This window comes from Jaculus jaculus, chromosome 14, assembly GCF_020740685.1.
Source record: "Jaculus jaculus isolate mJacJac1 chromosome 14, mJacJac1.mat.Y.cur, whole genome shotgun sequence".
In the NCBI taxonomy this organism is placed as follows: Eukaryota; Metazoa; Chordata; class Mammalia; order Rodentia; family Dipodidae; genus Jaculus; species Jaculus jaculus.
Window position 1 is genome coordinate 22,031,533 of NC_059115.1, and position 21,198 is coordinate 22,052,730.

The following is a 21,198-nucleotide window of genomic DNA, read 5'->3' on the forward strand; positions in this document are numbered from 1 at the left end:
TGGAAACTGCTCTATTGCTTGGTGGAATTGTCATGCCAGGGACCTCAAGATGAGGATGTAACTCTGGTATATTGGGGGGAATTGTCTTCAGGAAGGTCCTTAGAAATGTCAGAGGAATCCAGGTGTGGTGGTTCACGCCTTTAATTCCAGCACCCTCGGTGGCAGAGGTAGGAAGATCACTGTGAGTTTGAGGCCAGCCCAAGACTACATAGAGAATTGCAGGTCAGCCTGACCTACAGCAAGACCCTACCAAGAACATATATCTGAATTCATTTGCAGTAGTAAGAGGCCTTGGTAGGCCCAGTCTCTCTCTTTCTTGTGCACATGTATATGTGCATGCACATCCCCCCACTCCCACACAATGCTTCCAAGTAAATAAATACAAATTTTTTTGAGGGCTGGAGAGATGGCTTAGTGGTTAAGGCACTTGCCTGCAAAGCCAAAGGACCTAGGTTCGATTCCCCAGGACCTACGTAAGCCAGATGCACAAGGTGGTGCATGTGTCTAGAGTTTGCAGCAGCTAGAGGCCCTGGTGCACCCATTCTCTCTCTCTTCCTCTTTCTTGGTTTATCTTTCCAAAATAAATAAATAAATATATATATATATATATATATTAAAAACTTTTCTCCCATCAGTTGCTTTTTATTTCTTTATTTATTTGAGAGCGACAGATACAGACAGAAAGACAGATAGAGGGAGAGAGAGAGAATGGGCGCACCAGGGCTTCCAGCCTCTGCAAACGAACTCCAGATGCGTGTGCCTCTTTGTGCATCTGGCTAACGTGGGACCTGGGGAACCGAGCCTCGAACCGGGGTCCTTAGGCTTCACAGGCAAGCGCTTAACTGCTAAGCCATCTCTCCAGCCCAAATAAAATATCTTTAAAAATATTTTTTGAGCCAGGTGTGGTGGCACATGCCTTTAACCCCAGAACTCAGGAGGGAGAGGTAGGAAGATTGCCGTGAGTTCGAGACCACCCTAAGACTACATAGTGAATTCCAGGTCAGCTTGGTCTAGAGTGAGACCCTACCTTGAAACATTTTTTCTTTCTCTTTATTTATTTAATTTTATTTTGTTTTTTCAAGGTATAGTATTGCTGTAGCCCAAGCTGACCTGGTATTCACTATGTTGTCTCAGGGTGGTCTTGAACTCATAGCAATCCTCCTACCTCTGCCTCCAGAGTGTTTGGATTAAAGGTGTGCGCCATCACTCCTGGCCCTACTTTTTTTTTTAATCAGAGCTGACAGAAGGTAGCAGGCAATACTAAGGGGAAGAGACAGGAAAGTGTCACTGTGGCACTATGGTGGGGAACACAAGCCAAGGATGGTGGCTCTGAGAGACAGAGAGGCAGGAAAACACTCTCACCCCAGGGAAACCCATTCGTACATTACCCACAGATGGTGACTGGTCATAGAGTTAGCCACACAAAGTGAGGCCATTGCTTAAGGCAATGGCAGGAAGCAAACAGCAACATTCTCAGAGCGACAGAGGACAAAGGACAGACTAAGAAGGCTGGGCTGTTTGGTGGAGCTGTGGGTGAGACAGAGCCTGTCTGGATCCAACTGCAGGGTCACCCAAGTCTACGCCCGCCTCACAGCCCATAAAGCACACCTTCCCCAATAGGCTGATTTATAATGTGCATGTATGTGTGCATGTACACATGGAGGCCAGAGGTTAATGACAGGTGTCATACTCAGTTGCTTTGCCCATATATAATTTATTTATTTGCAAGGAGAGGGAGAGGGAGAGAATGGTTGCACCAGGGCCTCTAGCCACTGCAAATGAACTCCAGATGCATGTGCCGCTTTGTGCATCTGACTTACGTGGATCCTGGGGAATCAAGCCTGGGTGGTTAGGCTTTGCAGGCAAGTGCCTCAATGGCTAAGCCGTCTCTCCAGACCACATATATATTTCAGACTGACCTGGAATTCACTATGTAGTCTCTGGGTGGCCTTGAAATCATGATGATCCTCCTACCTCTGCCTCCTGAGTGCTGGGATTAAAGGTGTGCACCAACATGCCTGGTTCTGGATTTTTTTGTTTATTTTTATTTATTTGAGAGCGACAGACAGAGAAAGAGGGGGAGAGAGGAGAAAGAGAGAGAGAGAGAGAGAGAGAGAGAGAGAGAGAGAGAGGGAGAGAATGGGCACACCAGGGCCTCCAGCCACTGAAAACAAACTCCAGATGCATGTGCCCCTTGTACATCTGGCTAACGTGGGTCCTGGGAAATCGAGCCTCAAACCAGGGTCATTAGGCTTCACAGGCAAGTGCTTAACCGCTAAGCCATCTCTCCAGCCTTTTTTTTTTTTTTTTTTGAGGTATGGTCTCGCTCTAGCCCAGGCTGACCTGGAATTCACTATGTAGTCTCAGGGTGGCCTTGAACTCCTACCTCTGCCTCTTGAGTGCTGGGACTAAAGGCATGTGCTGCCACACCCAGCTGAAATTTTTAAAAAATATTTTATTTGGTTTATTTGAGCAAGAGAGAGGAGCGAACAGATAGAGATAGACAAATAAATAGGTGATAGAGAGAGAGAGAAAGAGAATAGGCATGCCAGGGCCTTCAGCCACTGCAAACAAACTCCAGATGCATGCGTGCATATGGATTACGTGAGTCCTGGGGAATCAAACTTGGGTCCTTTGGCTTTGCAGGCATGCGCCTTAACCACTAAGCCAACCCTCCACCCGCTGAGATTTTTTTTAAAATTAATTTATTTATTTGAGAGAGAGGAGCCGATAGAAAGAGAGAGAGAGAGAGAGAGAGAGAATAGACACACTAAGGCCTCTAGTCACTGCAAACGGACTCCAGATGCATGCGCCAGCTTGTGCATCTGGCTTATGTGGGTCCTGGGGAATTGAACCTGGGTTCATTTGGCTTCATAGGCAAATGCTTTAACCACTAAACCATCTTTCAAGCCCTCATTTAAACAATTTTAAATTATTTATTTATTTGAGAGAGGGAGAGAAAGAGAGAGAATGGATGTGCCAGGGCCTCTAGCCACTGCAAACAAACTCCAGATGCATGTGCCACCATGTGTATCTGGCCTATGTGTGTACTTGGAAATCAAACCTGGGTTCTTAGGATTCACAGGCAAGTGCCTTAACCGCTAAGCCATCTCTCCAGCCCCCAACCACCTCTTTTTGAGACAGGATCTCTCAGCCTAGAGCTCACCAATAGTTGGCAAGACCAGCTGGCCAGAGATCCAGGAATCCTCCTGTCTCCGCCTCCCCAGTGTTGGGATTACAGGCAAGTGCTGCCATGCCCAACATTTTATGTGAGTGCTGGGGAAGGAACTCAGATCCCAGTGCTTACGAGGCACGCACTTCACCCCTGAGCCTTCTCCCCAGCCCCTGACTCTGTGTTTAAGAGCCTCATTCAGATAAATGCTTAAAACCTATTATTAGAATGAGATGTCAAGCTGGCCAGTCACTCCCCACCCACAGCACCACCCTACTGGGATGTGTCAACCCTGAGTCTTCTCCCTGGGCCTCTAAGAGAGCTTCAGACTTCTTTTTTCATCAAGATAGGATCTCACGCTGGCCCAAACTAAACTGGAATTCTCTCTGTAGTCCCAGACTGGCCTCAAACTCATGGCGATCCTCCTACCTCTGCCTCCCGAGTCCTAGGATTAAAGGTGTGCGTCACCGCGACTGGTGAGTTTCAGACTTCTTTGCCAGAGGGACAGCAAGCCCATTAATCCATCCCATGGACAGGAGCCCAGGAGTGAGAGGGAACAGCAGAAATCCTTGCAGCACCAAATAATGTCATGGTGGATACCAGAGGGAGACGAGAAATGGGAGGCTCAGGCAGGAGGATTGTAAGTCTGAGGCCAGTTTGGGCTACATAGCAAGAGTCTATCTCAAAACAAAAGAAGGAGATTAGGAGGATGGAGAGGAGGGGGTGGAGGAAAAGGAGGGAGAGGAGGAAAGGAAAGAGGAGAAAAATTAGGAAGAAGAGGGAGAAAAGGGAGGAGGCATGGGAGGTGACAGGATATAGGATAGGCACTTGTGGCACCTATGGAAGAGGACATTGCCACTTTGTTTTGTTTTCTGAGGAAGGGTCTCACTTTAGCCCAGGCTGGCCTAGAATTCACTATGTAGTTTCTGGCTAGCCCTGAACTCATAGCTGTCCTTCTACCTCTGCCTCCCAAGTGCTGGAATTAAAGATATGTGCCACCACACCTGGCTGGTTTCTTCCATTTAAAAAAAAAAATATTCTATTGATTTACTTATTATGAGAAGGAGCATGACAAGGTCTCTAGCCCCTGCCAGCGATCTCCAGACACATGGGCCACTTTGTGCATCTGGCTTTAGAAGGGTACTGGGGAATTGAGCCAGGGCCAACACCACAGCCCTTTTTTGAAAGTTATTTCTTATGAGAGAGAAAGAGAGCAGATTGGTGCACCAGGGCCCCTAACCAGTGCAATTGAACTCCAGACGCACATGTCACCTTGTGTGCATGCCTCACCTTGTGTGTCTGGCTTAAGTGGGTTCTGGGGAGTCAAACCTGGGCCCTTAGGCTTTGCAGATAAGTCCCTTAACAGCTAAGCCATCTCTCCAGCCCTTTAAAAAAATATTTTAGTTTTATTTATTAACTTGAAAGAGAGAGACACAGAAGTGGCAAGGAGAGAGAGAAAGAATGGGCGCGTCAGGGCATCCAGTCACTGCAAACGAACTCCAGATGCATGTGCCCCCTTGTGCATCTGGCTTACGTGGGTCCTGGGAAATTGAACCGAGGTCCCTTGGTTTTGTAGGCAAACACCTTAACTTCTAAGCCATTTCTCCAGCCCTTTTTTTTTGTGCCACTTTAATATTTAGTAGCTATTTTCTTTGTCTACTCCCTTGTTTATTTATTTTTTTGAGGCAAGCCCAACAGGCTAGCCTTCTTTTTAATGCAAGGAAGCAAGAGAGGGGCTGGAGAGATGGCTTAGCGGTTAAGCGCTTGCCTGTGAAGCCTAAGGACCCCGGTTCGAGGCTCGGTTCCCCAGGTCCCACGTTAGCCAGATGCACAAGGGGGCGCACGCGTCTGGAGTTCGTTTGCAGAGGCTGGAAGCCCTGGCACGCCCATTCTCTCTCTCTCCCTCTATCTGTCTTTCTGTCTGTATCTGTCGCTCTCAAATAAATAAATTAAAAAAAAAAAAAAAAAAAGGCTTGCAGCACCTGCCCGGCTCAGGCTGGCCTAAAAAAAAAAAAAAAAAAAAAAAAAAAAGAAAGCAAGAGAGAGAGAGAACTGGCATGCCAGGGCCTCCAGCCACTGTAATCAAACTCCAGATGTGTGCACCTCCTTATGCACATGTGCGACCTTGCACACTTGCGTCACTTTGTATGTCTGGCTTACGTGGGACCTGGAGAGTCAAACATGAGTCCTTAGGCTTCGCAAGCAAGCACCTTAAACCCTAAGCCATCTCTCCAGCCCTATTCCCTTGTTTAAATCTTATGTTCCCCACTAGTGGCAGATCCAGAAGGGAAGAGAAATTGTACCCCTCAACCCCATTGTGTTACAACTTAAAGGACCAGAGAGCAATGGAGGGAAGCACCTCATTTTATTTGTGGGGTGGACAAATGCATTGTGTAGGGTATGCAGATGACCCTGATAGCATGCCCAGTGAAATGCATACTGTTTAACAGGGACCAAAGCCAAAGGCAAGGAATGAAAACATAGGCTCCCTGCCATTTCTAAGGACACGTTTGCAGTGTGCTAGGATTCTCGAAGCTGGCATGCTTTATCATTGTGACATTTACTAGACATAAACTACTGCTATGAAAAAGCCCTTCAATGGGGTGGAGAGATGGCTTAGCGGTTAAAGCACTTGCCTAGGAAGCCTAAGAACCCAAGTTCAATTTCCCAGTACTCTAGTAAGCCAGATGCTCAAGGTGGTGCATGTGTATGGAGTTCGTATGCAGTGGCTAGAGGCCCTGGCACATCCATTCTCTCCTCTCTCTCAAACAAATAAATAAAATATAACAAATTAAAATAGGGGGGCTGGAGAGATGCATAGTGTTAAGCACTTGCCTCTTACTTCTGAAGTCTAAAGACCCAGGTTTAATTCCCCAGGACCCACTAAGCCAGATGCACAAGGTGGCACATGTGTCTGGAGTTCGTTTGCAGTGGCTAGAGGCCCTGGTGCACCCATTCTTCCTCTCTCCCTCTCTCTGTCTCTAATAAATAAATAAGCAAATAAACATTTTAAAAAATTAAAAAAAGAATTTTTTTTCAAAGTCTTTCAAGGCCAGGCATGGTGGCACATGCCTTCAATTCCAGCACTCTGGGTTACAGAGGTAGGAAAACCCCCTTGAGTTCAAGACCAGCCTGAGACTACAAAGTGAATTTCAGGTCAGCTTGGGCTAGAGCAAGACCCCATCTCAGAAAAACAAACAAACAAACAAAAAAAACCAATAACAACAAAAACTAAACAAAAAGGAAGTTGTTCTGTCCTGCAAGTAGGTGATGCCACAGGTGCTAATTCACATGTGGCTAACATGTCACTCATAGGTCTGCTTTAAAGAGGGGCCACTAAGGCTGCAAGACACACAGTGTATCACCCATGTGTACCTATTGGAGACTCACATTTGGTTCCAGGCCCCAGCTCTGACCCCTGAGGCCAGCCATCTCTCTGTGGGGACTGTTGCTCTGTCAGGTTCAGCCTGTTCCCTAAATGCTCCACGCTCCACCACACCAGGCCTTGTAGCCTCCAGCCTACGGCTCTTCCCACCTCTCTGACATTTTCTTCTTTCTCTCTCTTTATCTCTCTCTCCCTTATTAAGTCCCTACTACATACCTCTCCTGCCCTTTCATGAGACAGACCCATGTGGATAGAGAGTGGCCAGCTGTCTGATCCAGCTACCACCAGCCACATGTGGCTACTGAGGGCTCAAAATGTAGTCTCAGGGGTGGGGATGGAGGTGGTGAGTTTACCTCATCCATTTCTGATTTAAAGTCCAATACTGATGGTGGGAAGCTCTGTAAAGTGGCTGGGAGCTTTGAGGGGGGCCTCGAGCCGATTCTTCAGCCATGACATTGATGAGTTCTGAGTGTGAATGGAATCTCTCCAGGAGAGTCGTCAGCCGATGGAGAGACACACTGTGGGCTGAAAGCTTAGTGTGGGAAAGAAGGAAAATGTCCTACTGATTTTTTTTTTTTTTTTTGAGACTGCCTGTCTTCAAAGTCTAGGCCCACCTCCAATTTACTATGCAGTTCAGGATGACCTTGAACTCCTGATCCTTCTGCCTCTGCCTTCCAGGTTCTGGGATTACAAGTTTATGCCACAATACCTGGTTTTCTTATATGTATATATTTTTTTCATTTATTTATTTTATTTTGAGAAAGATTGAGAGAAAGACAGAGAATGGGCCTGCCAGGGCCTCTAGCCACTGCAAATGAACTCCAGATGCACATGCCACCTTGTATATCTGGTGTTACATGAGTACTGGGAATCAAACTCGGTCTTTATGCTTTACAGGAAAGCACCTTAACCACTTGAGCCATCTCTCCAGCCTGTTGTTTTCTTACTTAAAAAAAAAATGTTTATTTACTTGCAAGGAAAGAGAGAGAGAGAGAATGAATGAATGAATGGGCATGTCAGAACCTCTTGCCACAGCAAACAAATTCCAGATGCACATGCAACTTTGTGCATCTGGCTTTATATGGGTATTGGGGAGTAGAAACCAGGCCATCAGGCTTTGCAAGCCAGCACCTTTAACTGCTGAGCCTTCTCTCTAGCCTCATTCCTTAAAACAAAATTGTGGCCAGGCATGGTGGCACACACCTTTAGTCCCAGCACTTGGGAGGCAGAAATAGGAGGATCACCGTGAGTTCAAGGCTACTCTGAGACTGCATAGTGAATTCCTGGTCAGCCTGGACTAGAGCAAGACCCTATCCTGAAAAACAAAAACAAACCAAAAAAATTGTGACAACTACAACATGTTTACCTGGGCTTCATATTGTGTCTCTGCGGAGCAGGGTATTCTCATCGATGCCACAGTGGGTGGAAAGTGCCCAGGAGGAGCAATGGCCTACAGGATATTTCTTCTACCTGGGGCTGAAAGCCACCATTTACTCTTTTCTCTGCATGGGGGCTAAGAGAAGAGTATTGGCAGCTTTGGGGGCTTAACTCAGCAGTAAAGCGTCTGCCTAAATCCACACTGCTGGAGACTGATGTGTGACTCCAAAGTAGTAGCGTGCACAGAGCCCGAGATTCCATTCCCAGCAACCCATAAAAGAGAGAGGGTTCAGTCTGGAGAGATGGCTCAGCGGTTATGACACTTGCCTGCAAAATCCCAAGGACCCATGTTCGACTCTCCAGATCCCACGTTAGCCAGACACACAAAGGTGAGGCAAGCACAAAGTCGCACATGCCCACTAGATGGTGCAAGTGTCTGAAATTTGATTGCAACGACGGGGGGCCCTGAGGCATCAATTCTCTCTGTGTGTGTCTCTCCCTGTCTCTGTCACACTTAAAAAAAAGGGGGGATTCACGGGAGTGGGGTGCATGGTCTCTGGCTTCAGTTTTCCCATCTGTGAAGTGGGAATGTGTGGATGAAGCCCACCTCTGTGCAAGGCTCTCTGAGCAGGCCTGGCTTAGGTGTGTGCTGGGGACATATTAATTACTGTCTTTCTCCACCTTTTCTAACACCTGAGTTCCTGGCTCAGGAGGGTTCACTGGGAGGTAGAGAAGGGAAAAAGAAACAAAACAATACCAACAAGGTGCAAATGGTAGCTCACTTCTGTAATCCCAGCACTTGAGAGTCTGAGGTAGGAAGTTTGCTCTGAGTTCAAGGCTAGCTTGGGGTCTAGAGTGAGCCCCTGTATCAAAAAACTAAAACTAAGGGGCCAGGCATGGTGGCACACACCTTTAATCCCAGCACTTAGGAAGTAGAGGTAGGAGGATCACCATAAATTCGAAGCCACCCTGAGACTACATAGTGAAATCCAGGTCAGCCTAGGATAGAGTGAGACTCCATGTCAAAAAAACAAACAACAATAACAACAACAATAATAATAAAATTAGGGGGCTGGAGAGATGGTTAAGGCACTTGCCTGCAAAGCCTAAGGACCCAGATTCAACTCCCCCAGAGCACATGTAAGCCAGATGCATGTGGTGGCACATGCATCAGGAGTTTGTTTGCAGTGTCTCGGGGCCCTGGCATGCCCATTATCTCTGTCTCTCTCTCTCTCAATTAAATAAGTAAAAATAAAATTTAAAAAATTAAAACTGGGCTAGAGAGATGGCTTAGTGGTTGAGGCGCTTGCTTGCAGAGCCAAAGGATCAAAGCTTGATTCCCCAGGACCCACATAAGCCAGATGCACAAAGTGGAGCTTGTGTCTGGAGTTCATTTGCAGTGGCTAGAGGTCCTGGTGTGCCCATCCTCTCTCTCTGTCTTGCTCTCTTAAATAAATAAATAAAAATAAAAAATATTTTTTTAAAAAGTAAAAGTAAGCCGGGCATGGTAGCACATGCTTTCAATCCCAGTCCTTGGGAGGCTGAGAAAGAACCCACTGCGAGGTCAAGAATTCCAGGTCAGCCTGGACTAGAGGGAGACCCTACCTTGAAAAAACAAAATATAAACTCAACCAAATAACCCCCCCAAAAAAAACCAAAGAAATGAACCTTCCCTTTGCCAAGTGTGGGTTTCTGACTTCTCCCCTAGCATTGCCCACATCCCAGATGCTGCAGCTCCAGAAGACCTTGTCTGTCCCCGGGTCACAGCCATGACCAGCATGAGGTACCATCATACCTCAGTTCAGGTAGCAGATTCCTTATATCTCTGGCCTTTAGCCCTGTTCTCCTCTTAGAGCTTTGGTCCAGGCTGTCCTGTTGGCCTGGGTTTCCCCTCTTGTTCCCATACTTGATGGGCATTGGGTCCCACTCTCTCTCCCAGAGCATCCTCGAGGCTTCCTCGGGGGTTCCCTGTGTTTTCCAAATGGGGCCTGGAAGTGCCCACTCCCCAGCCTCTGCCTCTGGTGGTGCTCAAGCAAGCCCATGGAGCGTGGCTGCTGCCCTCACACACAGTAGGTTGAGGAGACCTCTAGGGATCCCTGTGGGCTGTGAGCATCTCAACTTCACATCAAGGTGCCTCCTCTCTGCCCAAGTCCAAGCCAGGCAACATCTTTCTGATGGGCCCTCCTTCAGAAAAAGCTCCTTTAGTAAGGCTGTGGAATCCCTCTAGTGACCCAGTAGGTTTGTTACCCCAGGTATTTGGGAGCTAGAGGCAGGAGGACTCCAAGTTCAAGGCCAGCCTGGGCAACTTAGGGAAAGCCTGTCATAAAATAAAAAGGGCTGTAGGCATAGCTCATAGGTACAGCTCTTGCCTAGAATCCATAGTGAGGGGCTGGGGGACATGGCTCAGAGGTGGAGCTCCTGCCTAGAATCCACAGTGAGGTTGGGTTGGGGCTCAGAGGTAGAGCCCCTACTGAGCATGTGCGGACTCTAAATTCAATCCCCAGCACCAGGAAAATAAAGAAATGCCCAACAGGGGCTCCTACAATCACTGAGAGAAGAACAAGTTCTCCCCTCCCAAGTTCAAAAGTCAGTGGCTGGTTGGAGAGGCTAGCCATTAAAGGTGCTTGTCTGCAAAGCCTGAAAGCCTGATGGCCTGGGTTCAATTCCCCAGCAAGGCCAGATGCACAAAGTGGCGCATGTTCTGCGGTTCATTTACAGCGTTGTGCACCCATCCTCCCTCTTCCTGACTGCCTCTGTCTCTCTCTCAAATAAACAAAAAGCTAGCGGCTTCTCCAGGTCTCGGTCCTTGACCTTCTCCACAAGCGTGAAGGTGGGGGAACTCCCTAGTGAAGCCCTGGACAAACCTCCTAGATGAGGGGCAGGTCCTGCCCCCTCTGACCTTTCTCATATCCAAATCCAATGTGTGCGAGAGTTAGGTTTCCCTGGTTCACATCGAGGCTTCACACTGACAGCTAGCAGTGTGACCTTAGGCAATCCATTCAACTGCTCTGGGCCTCAGTGGGCGTGTTGGCCTTCCCTGAGGATCCTCGAAGCCCGAAGATCACTGGAAGGGTTAAGTGAGTTTACAGATTACAGGATTTGGGCTTCTTGCCACCCTGGCTGTGCCTTCTTTGTGTCCTGCCAACCCCTGAATCTCTTTCCTTACAACTTTCTTTTAGTCATGCTCCCCAGGCTAGCCTCACTATGTAGCCTAAAATAGCCCTCCTCCCTCCATTTCCCCATCACTAGAGTTACAGGCACCACCACACCCCCATTTATGTGACACTGATTCTGGATCCCAGAGCTTTTCTACCCACTAAGCTACACTCCCAACCCTCCCCTTACAACTCCCATTTTATCCTTATTTTTGATTTTTTTTGGTGCTGGGTTTGGAGCTAGGGCATCACACATGCTGGGCAAGTGCCTACCACCAAGCCACTTCTGCCTCTTTTTTTTTTTCTCGCTTTTTCTTTTGCCACTCAGACTGCGTCCTCTGCCTGCAGCTCCCGGGAGGAGAGCAGGACCGATCGTCACTGGCAAGTGCAGTCACAGCAAAGCAACACCAAGAGCCAGCTTCACCCTCAGGAGGGAACGTGGCGCCTCCTCCTCGTGGTTTCTGGTTCTTTCCAGTTAGAGAAACTTCTCTAGTAACAAATTATAGGAATGACCCCTCAAAGTATAGCCTTCCTGCCTTGTTTTAAAATTAGAATTTCTTTTATTTTTCTTTGAGGGAGGGACTTGCTCTAGCCCAGGATGACCTGGAACAGTCTCAGGGTGGCCTCAAGCGCACAGCAATCCTCCTACGTCTGCCTCCTGAGTGTGGGATTAAAGGTGTGTGCCACCATGCCTGGCTAGAATATTCTTTTTAAAAAATTTTTTTTAAATTTATTTTATTTATTTGAGAGAGGGAGAGAACAGGTGCGCTCAAGCTTTCAGCCATTGCAAGCGAACTCTAGATGCATGCTCCACCATGTGCAACTGGCTTACATGGGTCCTGGGGCATGGAACCTGGGTCTTTAGGCTTTGCAGGCAAGTGCCTTAACTGCTAAGCCATCTCTCCAGCCCTAGAATATTCTTTAAATTTTTTTTTATTTGTTCGCAAACAGAGAGAGACCGAAACTTGACACACCAGGACCTCTTGTCAGTGCAAACTAAGTTCAGGTGCATGCACCACTTTGTGCATCTGGCTTTATGTGGGTCCTGGCGAACCGAACCCGGGTCATTAGGCTTTGCAGCAAGCGCCTTAACTGCCTAGACATCTCTCCAACACCCCATTATGCCTTTTTCAGTCCACTGGATTCACGTGAAGCTGTGCAAGACGTATCTATACCAAGTCAGACGTGTGGCCCACACCATTGCCGACTCTATTCTAAGTGGTATATCTTATGAGCTGCCCTGTAGCCCAAATTAAATCCCGGAGGGTTTGTGTCATGTGACCTGTGTTCCAGAACAGATCACAGTTCACCAGGAGCTTAAAAATGAAAGAGATAAAAAAAAAAAAAGAAAGAAGGAAAAAAAAAAGAAAATCATCACAGCTTCTGAGGCATGGTGGGATGAACTTCACCCCATCAGGGCACCTCCTGTGCTCCACCCAGCTTACACTTTTGTTCCCTGCCTACCCCTCTTCACCTGCCCTTTGCCCTGACTCGCCCCAGAATCGAAGATTTCCTGACCTCACCCCTCCATTCATTCATTCATCCCAGGTCATTGCTCACAATAGTTCCCTATACCTTGACCCTGTCAGGACATGGTGAACTGGTGCGCCTTTTTTTCTTCTTTTTTTTTTTTTTTTTCAAGTTAGGGTCTTACTCTAGCCCAGGCTGACCTGGAATTCACTATGTAGTCTCAGGGTGGTCTTGAATTCACAGCAATCTTCCTACCTCTGCCTCCCCAGTGCTGGAATTAAAGCAGAGCACCACCGTGCCCGCTGGGATGGATCTTAACACAGACCACAGTGTTCTTCCCATCCAAGGACTACCCAGTCGGACTGCTTAGCTTCTGAGATCAGGTGAGATGGGGCGCATTCAGGGAGGTACGGCCCTAGACTTAAGACAGACCACAGTGTTCCTGCCATGGTCCTTAGGTTGTGGGTCTGCCCCTCCACCTCTCTGCCAAGAATCCTAAACAGCTGAAGTTTGACATTTTAATTTTAAATCGGAGACGCAGTTTGTTCAACGACAGACAGGGCGGGGGAAAGAACTTGCTCAAAGGCCCAGAAGCGGGTGGTGGGCGCTGGAGGAAGAAGCTGGGGGAAGTCAGGCGGTGAGAGAGGGTGGGCGAGGCTGGGAGTGCGGTGGGGACCACCCAACTAACTCATGTAGCAAGAGTGGCGAGTTAGGGTGTAGGAAGCCAATGAGGGGAGCCAGGGGAGCCAGCCTTGAGCACCATTGCATTCCAGAGCTAGCCTTCCCTGCATCGTATTTTGTATTTTTGCCCTGGGTATGGGGCGGGGGCGGAACATGAGTCTTGAACGAAACCCTTTTAGAAGGCACTTCTCTAGATGCTGAGGATGCATGGAAAGCACCAGAGCAGGGGTCAGCAGTGGACACAGACTTGAGGTTTAGAAAGAGCGTCTCTGCGAGTCCTTGCCAAAGAACTGGATGTGCAAAGGCACCGGGACAGGGAAGAGTGGGGCGTGGCCCAGGAACCCAAAGTCGTAGGGCGGATGGAATGCAGGCCAGGAGGAGAGCTGGGGGTGGGGGCGAGGCTGGCAAACCTGGACCTGGAGGGGCCAGGGTGCTGAGGAGTCACAGGATGGCTGGCAGGATGGGAGAGGCTGGGGCGAGGCTCCAGAGGGAGAGGATGAGGCTGTGGGAAGAAAGTCTAGAACGGGGGTGGGGGGTGGGGTAGGGGTAGGGCTTGGGGACTGACTGTGACCTTCACGGGAGGAGGAGCTTATCCCCACATCGCATGTTGGATGACAGGATTGGGGTTCAGAGAGGGCAAATGACTGAATCACAATCACGTGCAGAGGAGAGTCACTTGGGGGGGGGGCGGGGGCGGGGGGGGGGGAGAGGAGAGTTGGTGTCCACCGGGCAAGGGCCAGGAGGAAGCTCTAGGTGCTAGGTGGGGTGAAGCCCTTGACTTGGAGATAGACAGAAGCCCAGAGGAAAGGATGTGGACTCAGAGAATGCTGGCACCTTCCGGGCAGAGGAAGGCAGCTCTTAGCCCAAGAAGGCCCAGAGAAGCCAGGAAGCTTGCCTAGGTCACACAGCAGTCAACTGCCTGGTCTCTGGAGTCCAGGCTCCTCAAGGGCTTTCTCTCTCCACACCCTGGCTCTCCACTGAGAGAAGGGATAGCAAGACTCAAAGTAGTGTAATATAAGAGTGAGGCAATTGGAGTGGAGACCGGCTTGCCTGTCCCCTGTCATCCCCCCACCCCGCTTCCAACATCACAGCCCAAGGTGGCTGCAGAAGTCTAGGAGGGCAGAGGGACAGTGTCCGATACCATGCTGATCAGTCAGCAGCTCTGTGTGATCTTAGGCAAGCTGCCTGCCCTCTCTGGGCCTCTGCTTGCTCAGCTGAAAAGTGGAGCCAAGAGGAGCAAGCTTGCCCAGTAGAGAAAGAAGCCACAGATTCGGTGATCAGGTCTCTTTCCTTCTCAGCCTCAGTTTCCCCATCTAGGAAGCATGTCAGAGGGGCCACGCATGCTCCCTATGTGAGGAGAAGCCTGCCTTAACTCTGTCTTGATCCTCCTCACCTCAAAGCAGCCTTGGGGCTGCAGTTTCTCCCTCCTACTGCTCTCCATATCCCCCACCTTTGCGCTCCATCCATCCTCCCTGGGGTCTGGGATGGGGACAGAGCCAGCTCCATCTCAGTGAGAGCAAGCGGGGTTTCCTTGGAGTGTCCCGGGACAGCAGCCAGAGTGCCTTCAGCTTTCCTGCAGCTGCTGGGGTTCCCGGTTCCTCAGCCCCACCCCTGGGACAAGAGAACCACTGAGGCATTGGAGGGACACTCCAGTTGTGATGGCTCACTGTCCTCCCTGCCCGGTAGGTCCCCAGGTTGAGCCCCTTCCCTGGGTCTCACCTGATCTCCGACATGCTGTTCTCATAGGTGTCCCACAGGGCTGGGATCTGCTGCCCGTCCATGGCCGCCAGGGCAGGAGCAGGAGCTGGGCGCCGTGGCCAGGTGTGCAGCGTCTGCCGCTCCTGCCAGCGCCAGGTGCCTACCCGGCCCAGGGGAGGGGCGCAGCCGGTTCTCCCAGCTGCTGCCCACGCCTCCCGCAGGCGGAGAGGGAGAGGCCTGCCCTCCCTGAGCGAGGGCGGAATGCCCACAGCCAGAGTCCACAGCCAACCACAGGGACTTCCGCCTGCACCCCAAGTGGCCACCACAGCCACTGCCCATCCCGTGCCCAGCCAAGCAGCTCCTCCTCCTTCTTCCCTCCTCCCATCTTTCCTCCCTCCATTCCTTCTTTCATTCATTCCATCTTTCCTTCATTCATGCATCCATCTACCCATCCTTTCCTTCTTTCCTTCCTTCATCCCATTTAAAGAACTGTTGGCTGAGCATCTCCTGTCAGCCAGGCTTACCACCATGGGAGGCTGGGGGTCTTGGAACTGCCCTGTGAGGAGAGACAGACAGACATGTAGCTGGCCCAGCAGGCCAAGAAGACAGAGAGGGACAGGGAGAGATGCAGAGACAGAGACAGTGAAAGATACAGAGAGACAGACACACAGTCAGAGACATAGACACAGAGATAACAAAAGACAGTGAGAGATGCAGAGAGACAGAGACACAGTCAGAGACAGAGACAGTGAGGGATGCAGAGAGACAGAGGTGCACAGAGACAGAGACACAGTGAGAGATGCAGAGAGACAGACACGTAGAGAGTGAAAGATGCAGAGACAGAGACACAGAAAACGAGAGGTGCGGAAGAAAGTATCACACAGCGACAGAGACAGAGAGACACAGACAGAGACAGAGCACACAGAGAGAGACACCTGAGAGACACACAAAGAGTGCCAGTGACAGCGAGAGATAACAGACAGAGACATACCGAGTGAGTCGGAAACAGCAAGAGACAGAGACGCAAGAAGAGAGACAGTGAGATAAGAGACACCTCCTAAATGCTTTGCTGGCTGCCAGCCTCCCGAGGGCAGGCCTGCTCTGAGTCGGCCAGCAGTAGCTTTCCAGAACGTGCCTGGAGTGCCGCGGTTCTTCCCTGGTAAATGCTCACTCGTGGACTGAGCCGCTTAGTGCTGAGAGACGGAGTGAATGACACGTGGGGGGGGGGGGGAGAGCAGACCGCCGAGACTCGGGGAGCATAGGGAGGGCAATGCTGGGGGTCTGCACCCTATCTAGGGACATGACAAGCCTGGAAGTCACCAGAATGACAACTTAGGCAGTAATGGGAGGGAGGACACTAATGGAAGTCAGAGCCCCACAGACACGATGGGGTTCTAGGCCCGCAGGAGGCAGCAAGGGGATTCAAGAGCAGCCTGAGCCACAGAACAAGGGCCCAGGGAGCTGGCAGGAGCAGGAGGGGCAGAGCCTGGGTGTTTGCCCTTCCAGCCCACCGTCTGCTGCAGTCTGAACGGGTCTTCCCAGTAACTCAGGCCGGAGCTCAGCCCCCAAGGTCTTTTGTTACTGGTATTAGCAGGGCTGAAACTTAATCCAACCATGACGTGGAGAGGTGGGGCCTCTGGGAAGTGACTGGGTAAGATTAGGTCACCGAGGTGGAGCCCCTGTAGAGCATCCAGAGGGCTTTAGAGGGAGAAGGAGGCATCACACCACAGGACAAAGAACTCTGCACACACGCCCACCATGATGAGACGCAGGCTCGAAACCTCATGCGTAAATCCGTTTGGACCGTGTCCTTCCAGATCTGGGCACCAAAAATAAACCCCTTGCTTTATAAAATAGCCTTCCTGCAGTATTTTGTTATATTAATTAAAAGCTGACTAACACATATATGTCTAACCATTCATTCATCTATTCACGCACGTACCCATCATCTACCTCCATCTATCCACCCAACCAGCCAGCTATACACATATCCATCTATGCATTTATCAATCTGTTCAACCATCTACCCATCCACTCACCCACAATCTATTCATCAGTCCATTAATCCGTCCACCCATCTATCCATCTGTATATCCACTTATCAATCTACCCACTCATTCATATACCCACCCACCCATGTGCCTGCCTACTCTCCATGAATCCAGCTATCCATGCATCCATCCCTCCACCCACCTACCTGTCCACCCATTCACCCAACATGCCATCCATCTACTCATTCATCGATCCATTCCCCTATCCATCCATCTATCCACTCTGCCACTCACCCATCCAGCCATCCACCCATCCATCTTCTTACCTATCCACTTATTCAACATGATATCCACCTACTCATCTCCTCACTCACTCATCCACCCACTCATTGACCTTTCCACCCTCCCGCCCACTGACGTGCCTATCCATGCATCTACTCATCTACCTATCCAATCATTCATCCTTCCACTCTGTCATCCATCCATCAACCTATTCATCCTTCCATTCCTAATCCATCCATCTATCTACCTCTTCAGCCAGTATGGGAGAGGTTCCTATGGGTTAGTCCACAGCAAGCCAGCTAAGTAAACGTAGCTTAGAGCTGAGCTGACTGTTTAGCACCAGAAATGCAGCATGTGTGACTAAAAAAGTGAAAACTTTTAGGGGCTGTAGCAATGGTTCAGTGGTTAAGGCGCTTGCCTGCAAAGTCTAAGGCACAGGTTCAGTTCCCCAGTACCCACATAAAGCAAGATGCTCAAAGTGGAACATGCATCTGGAGTTCATTTATAGCAGCTGGAGGCCCTGGTGGGCCCATTCTCTGACTTTCTTCACTCTAACTCTCTCTACTTGCAAGTAAATAAGTAAACATGTTTTAAAAGCTGGGTATGGTGGTGCACACCTTTAATCCCAGCACTCGGGAGGCAGAGGTGGGAGGATCACATGAGTTTGAAGCCACTTGGAGACTACATAGTGAATTCCAGGTCAACCTGGGCTAGAGCAAGACCCTACCTTGAAAACACTTAAGAAAAGTGAGCAGTGGAATTCAAATACTAGGCCTGGACGAAGTCTCAGTAACTGATATCATTGCATGTTGAAATGATAGATACCTTGAATTAAATACAGTATATTTCTAAAAATAACAGGTCAGGTATGGTAGTGCATGCCTTTAAACCCAGCACTCAGGAGACAGACCTAGGAGGATTGCTGTTAGTACAGGCCAGCCTGGGACTACATCATGAATTCTAGGTCAACCTGGGCTAGAGTGAGAGCCTACATCAAAAACCAAATAATAGGGCCAGAGAGATGGCTTAGCAGCTAAGGAATTTGCCTACAAACCTAAAGGATCCCGGTTTGATTCTCCAGGACCCACGTAAGCCAGATGCACAAGAGGATGCATGCATCTAGAGTTTGTTTACAGTGTCTGGAAGCCCTGGCATGCCCATTCCCTCTCTCTGCCTCATTTTTGTCTCAGATAAATAAATTAACTAATTAAAAAACAAATAATAATAATAATTTAATCTCTTCACTTTTTTCCTCTCTCTCTTTTTAAAATTTTTTTTTTATTTATTTATTTGAGAGTGACAGAGAGAGAGGAAGAGGCAGATAGAGGCAGAGAGAGAGCACAGGCATGCCAGGGCCTCCAGCCACTGCAAACAAACTCCAGATGTGTGCGGCCCCTTGTGCATCTGGCTAACGTGGGTCCTGGGGAATCAGGCCTCAAACCGGGGTCCTTAGGCTTCACAGGCAAGCGCTTAACCGCTAAGCCATCTTTCAGTACTTTTTTTTTTTTTTTTTTTTGCTTTTTGCATGAGTAGTGTAGTGTGTGTGATATTGTGTGCACACACTTGTGCAGATGCATACATCCCATGTGTGTTCATCTGTGGAGGTCAAAGGAGAACCAATGGATGTCTTCCTCTGTTTCTCATCTTGAGGTGAAGTCTCTCACTGATCCCAAACCTGTTATTGTCCATACTGGTTGACCAGCAAGCCCCAGTGATTCCCAGTCTTTGCTGTCCACAGGACTGGGGTTCCTGGTGTGTGTGGCCATGCCCAGCTGTTTATATGAGTATCAGGGAATCAAACTCAGATGACCTCAGGCCCTTTTGAATCCTCATGCTTGCAGAGCAAGAGCACTTAATCACTGAGCCAACTCCCCAGCCCCTCTTTTCACTTCAAAAGAAAAAAAAATGAAGGGGAGTGGCTTAGCAGTTAAAGGTGCTTGCAAAGCATGATGGCCTGGGTTTGATTCCCCAGGACCCACATAAAGCCAGATGCACAAAGTGGTGCATCTTTGCATTGGCAGGAGGTTCTGGCGTGTCCATCCTGTCTCTTTCTCAAATAAATAAATAAAATATATTTTTTAAAATGTGACATGGTGTTGCGTGCCTGTGATCCCCCAGCACTCAGGAGACAAAGCAGGAAGACACTGACTTTGAGGCAAGCCTGGATCACAGAGTGACACCCTATCTCAAAGGTGACTACAAAGTTTCAAAATCCACGTATGGGCAGGAGAAATGGCTCAGTGGTTTAAAAAAGGCTTGCAAAGTTGATGGCCCCAGGTTCAATTCCCCAACATCCACGTAAAGCCAGATGTACAAAGTAGCACATGCATCTGGAGTTTGCCATGGAAAGATGCCCTGGTATGATTATTCTTTCTCTCTCTCTCTCTCTCTCTTCCACCCTCTCTGCTTGCAAATAAATATATATGTAAAAAATTCTGTCGGACGTGGTGGGGCACACCTTTAATCCTAGCACTTGGAAGGCAAAAGTAGGAGGATTGCTGTGGGTTCAAGGCCAGCCTTAGACTATATATTGAATTCCAGGTCAGTTTGGGCTAAAGGAAGACCCTACCTCAAAAATAAATAAATAAATAAATAAAAGTCTACATGCGCCGTGTGCGTTCTTGTGCAGTCTGCTGGCTGCGGGGCTAAGCCCAGGGGAACGGAGAGTAGCTCTAGAGAGAGAGCAGGACCTGGGGGGGTGTCTGGTGGGCAAGGACTGTAGAAGTGCTCTAAGGGAGAGAGGCTGTCCTGGGTCCTGAATAGTGGGCATCTGGAGACACTCCCTGGGGACCCATAGGGATGGGCTGCCCTGCTTGGGCCGGGTTGTCACTCCCCACTTATCTGCTTCCCAGAATGCCTCTTGGAATCCACAGAGGGGAGGTCACTGGGTCATGAGGTCACTTATCCCAAGAACCAGGCCATTGTCACCTTCAGAGCTGAGCCTTTCCATTAAAAGCCAATAGCTGTCATTGTCAGAAACACAGGAAATGCTCAGGCTGTGAGAGGTAGGGATCCCTAGAAAGTGCAGCTGGGTCCCCAATCCTGAGTCAGAAAGGAACCTGAATGGGGTGAGGAAACAGGCTGAAGATGAGTCCTGGACTCCTGGGTGCTGGGCCTCCTACGAGGTAGGGTGCTGGGGACCCAGATCCATGAAAAGGAACCCTGACCACTTGGGTCTGGGAAAGGGTGGGGAAGGGTAGGTTACAGGATGTAACCTAGGGCACTGCAGAGTTGCTGTGGGGAGGAAGTGAAAACCTTCAACTGGATGAGGTGGGAGGCCACCACTGACACCCCAAAGCTGGCTCCACCCACTCTTCCTCCTGCCTCTCCTCTAATCAGTGGGTCCATCTCGGGGCGGGGCGGGCTGTGTGACAGAAACCTTGTAGCTCTCCACCCTGATTGCTCCACGCGGCTGCAGCCCCGGGGGACGCTGGGGGATGCTACCAGCCTGCCCCACCCTGTGCCTCCCCGATCCCCGTCTTCAATTACTGTGTGGGGTTTGAGGCCACGTGGAGACCTCATGGCTGTCACCACTGGGCCCAGAGCCAGTGGACATTAAGAGAGGACACTAGGAGAGATGGCCTGGGTCCCAAGAGGCTGCTTGGCCACAAAGACAAAGGAGATAGGGAGCAGCAGGGCAGAGAGGGGGAGCCATAGGGCTGTTGGGGGGCAGGGAGGGGGTGGAGATCTGGAGATGAGGGCCAGTCCTGATCTGATGGAGGAGGACTGGGGAGGGCTTCTGTATCTAAGGGGAGGGGCTAGGGAAGACTCCCGCTTGGTCTGAGGGAGGGAGTTAGGAAGGCTCAGAAAGACTCTCCTGTGTGAGGGAGGAGGAATTTCTTAATGGCCTCACATGGGAGAGGCACCAAAGATGCTGGGTGATGGCATTTGGATGGGGGTCCTGGAATCCATAGGTGGATCAGGTGAATGAGGTGCCACCCTCCAACGCCCCTAGACTCAGGGGCTGAGGTTGTTCCAGCGCCATCC

The 21,198-nt window shown here is 49.7% G+C and overlaps 1 protein-coding gene and 1 non-coding gene across 2 annotated transcripts in view; both read right to left on the minus strand.

Moving 5' to 3' along the window:
- The window catches only part of Sult2b1 (sulfotransferase family 2B member 1), a 48,082-nt gene extending 33,002 nt beyond the window's left edge, over positions 1–15,080 (minus strand). Inside the window, exon 1 of the mRNA XM_004672305.2 lies at positions 14,960–15,080. Within this exon, the coding sequence (XP_004672362.1) occupies positions 14,960–15,021 (62 nt within the window). The 5' untranslated portion in view covers positions 15,022–15,080. The remainder of the gene's footprint in view (positions 1–14,959) is intronic.
- LOC123455002 lies at positions 11,409–11,620 on the minus strand. The gene has a single exon (XR_006633630.1). It is a non-coding gene; the product is annotated as a small nucleolar RNA U3 (small nucleolar RNA).
- Positions 15,081–21,198: the final 6,118 nt, after the last annotated feature.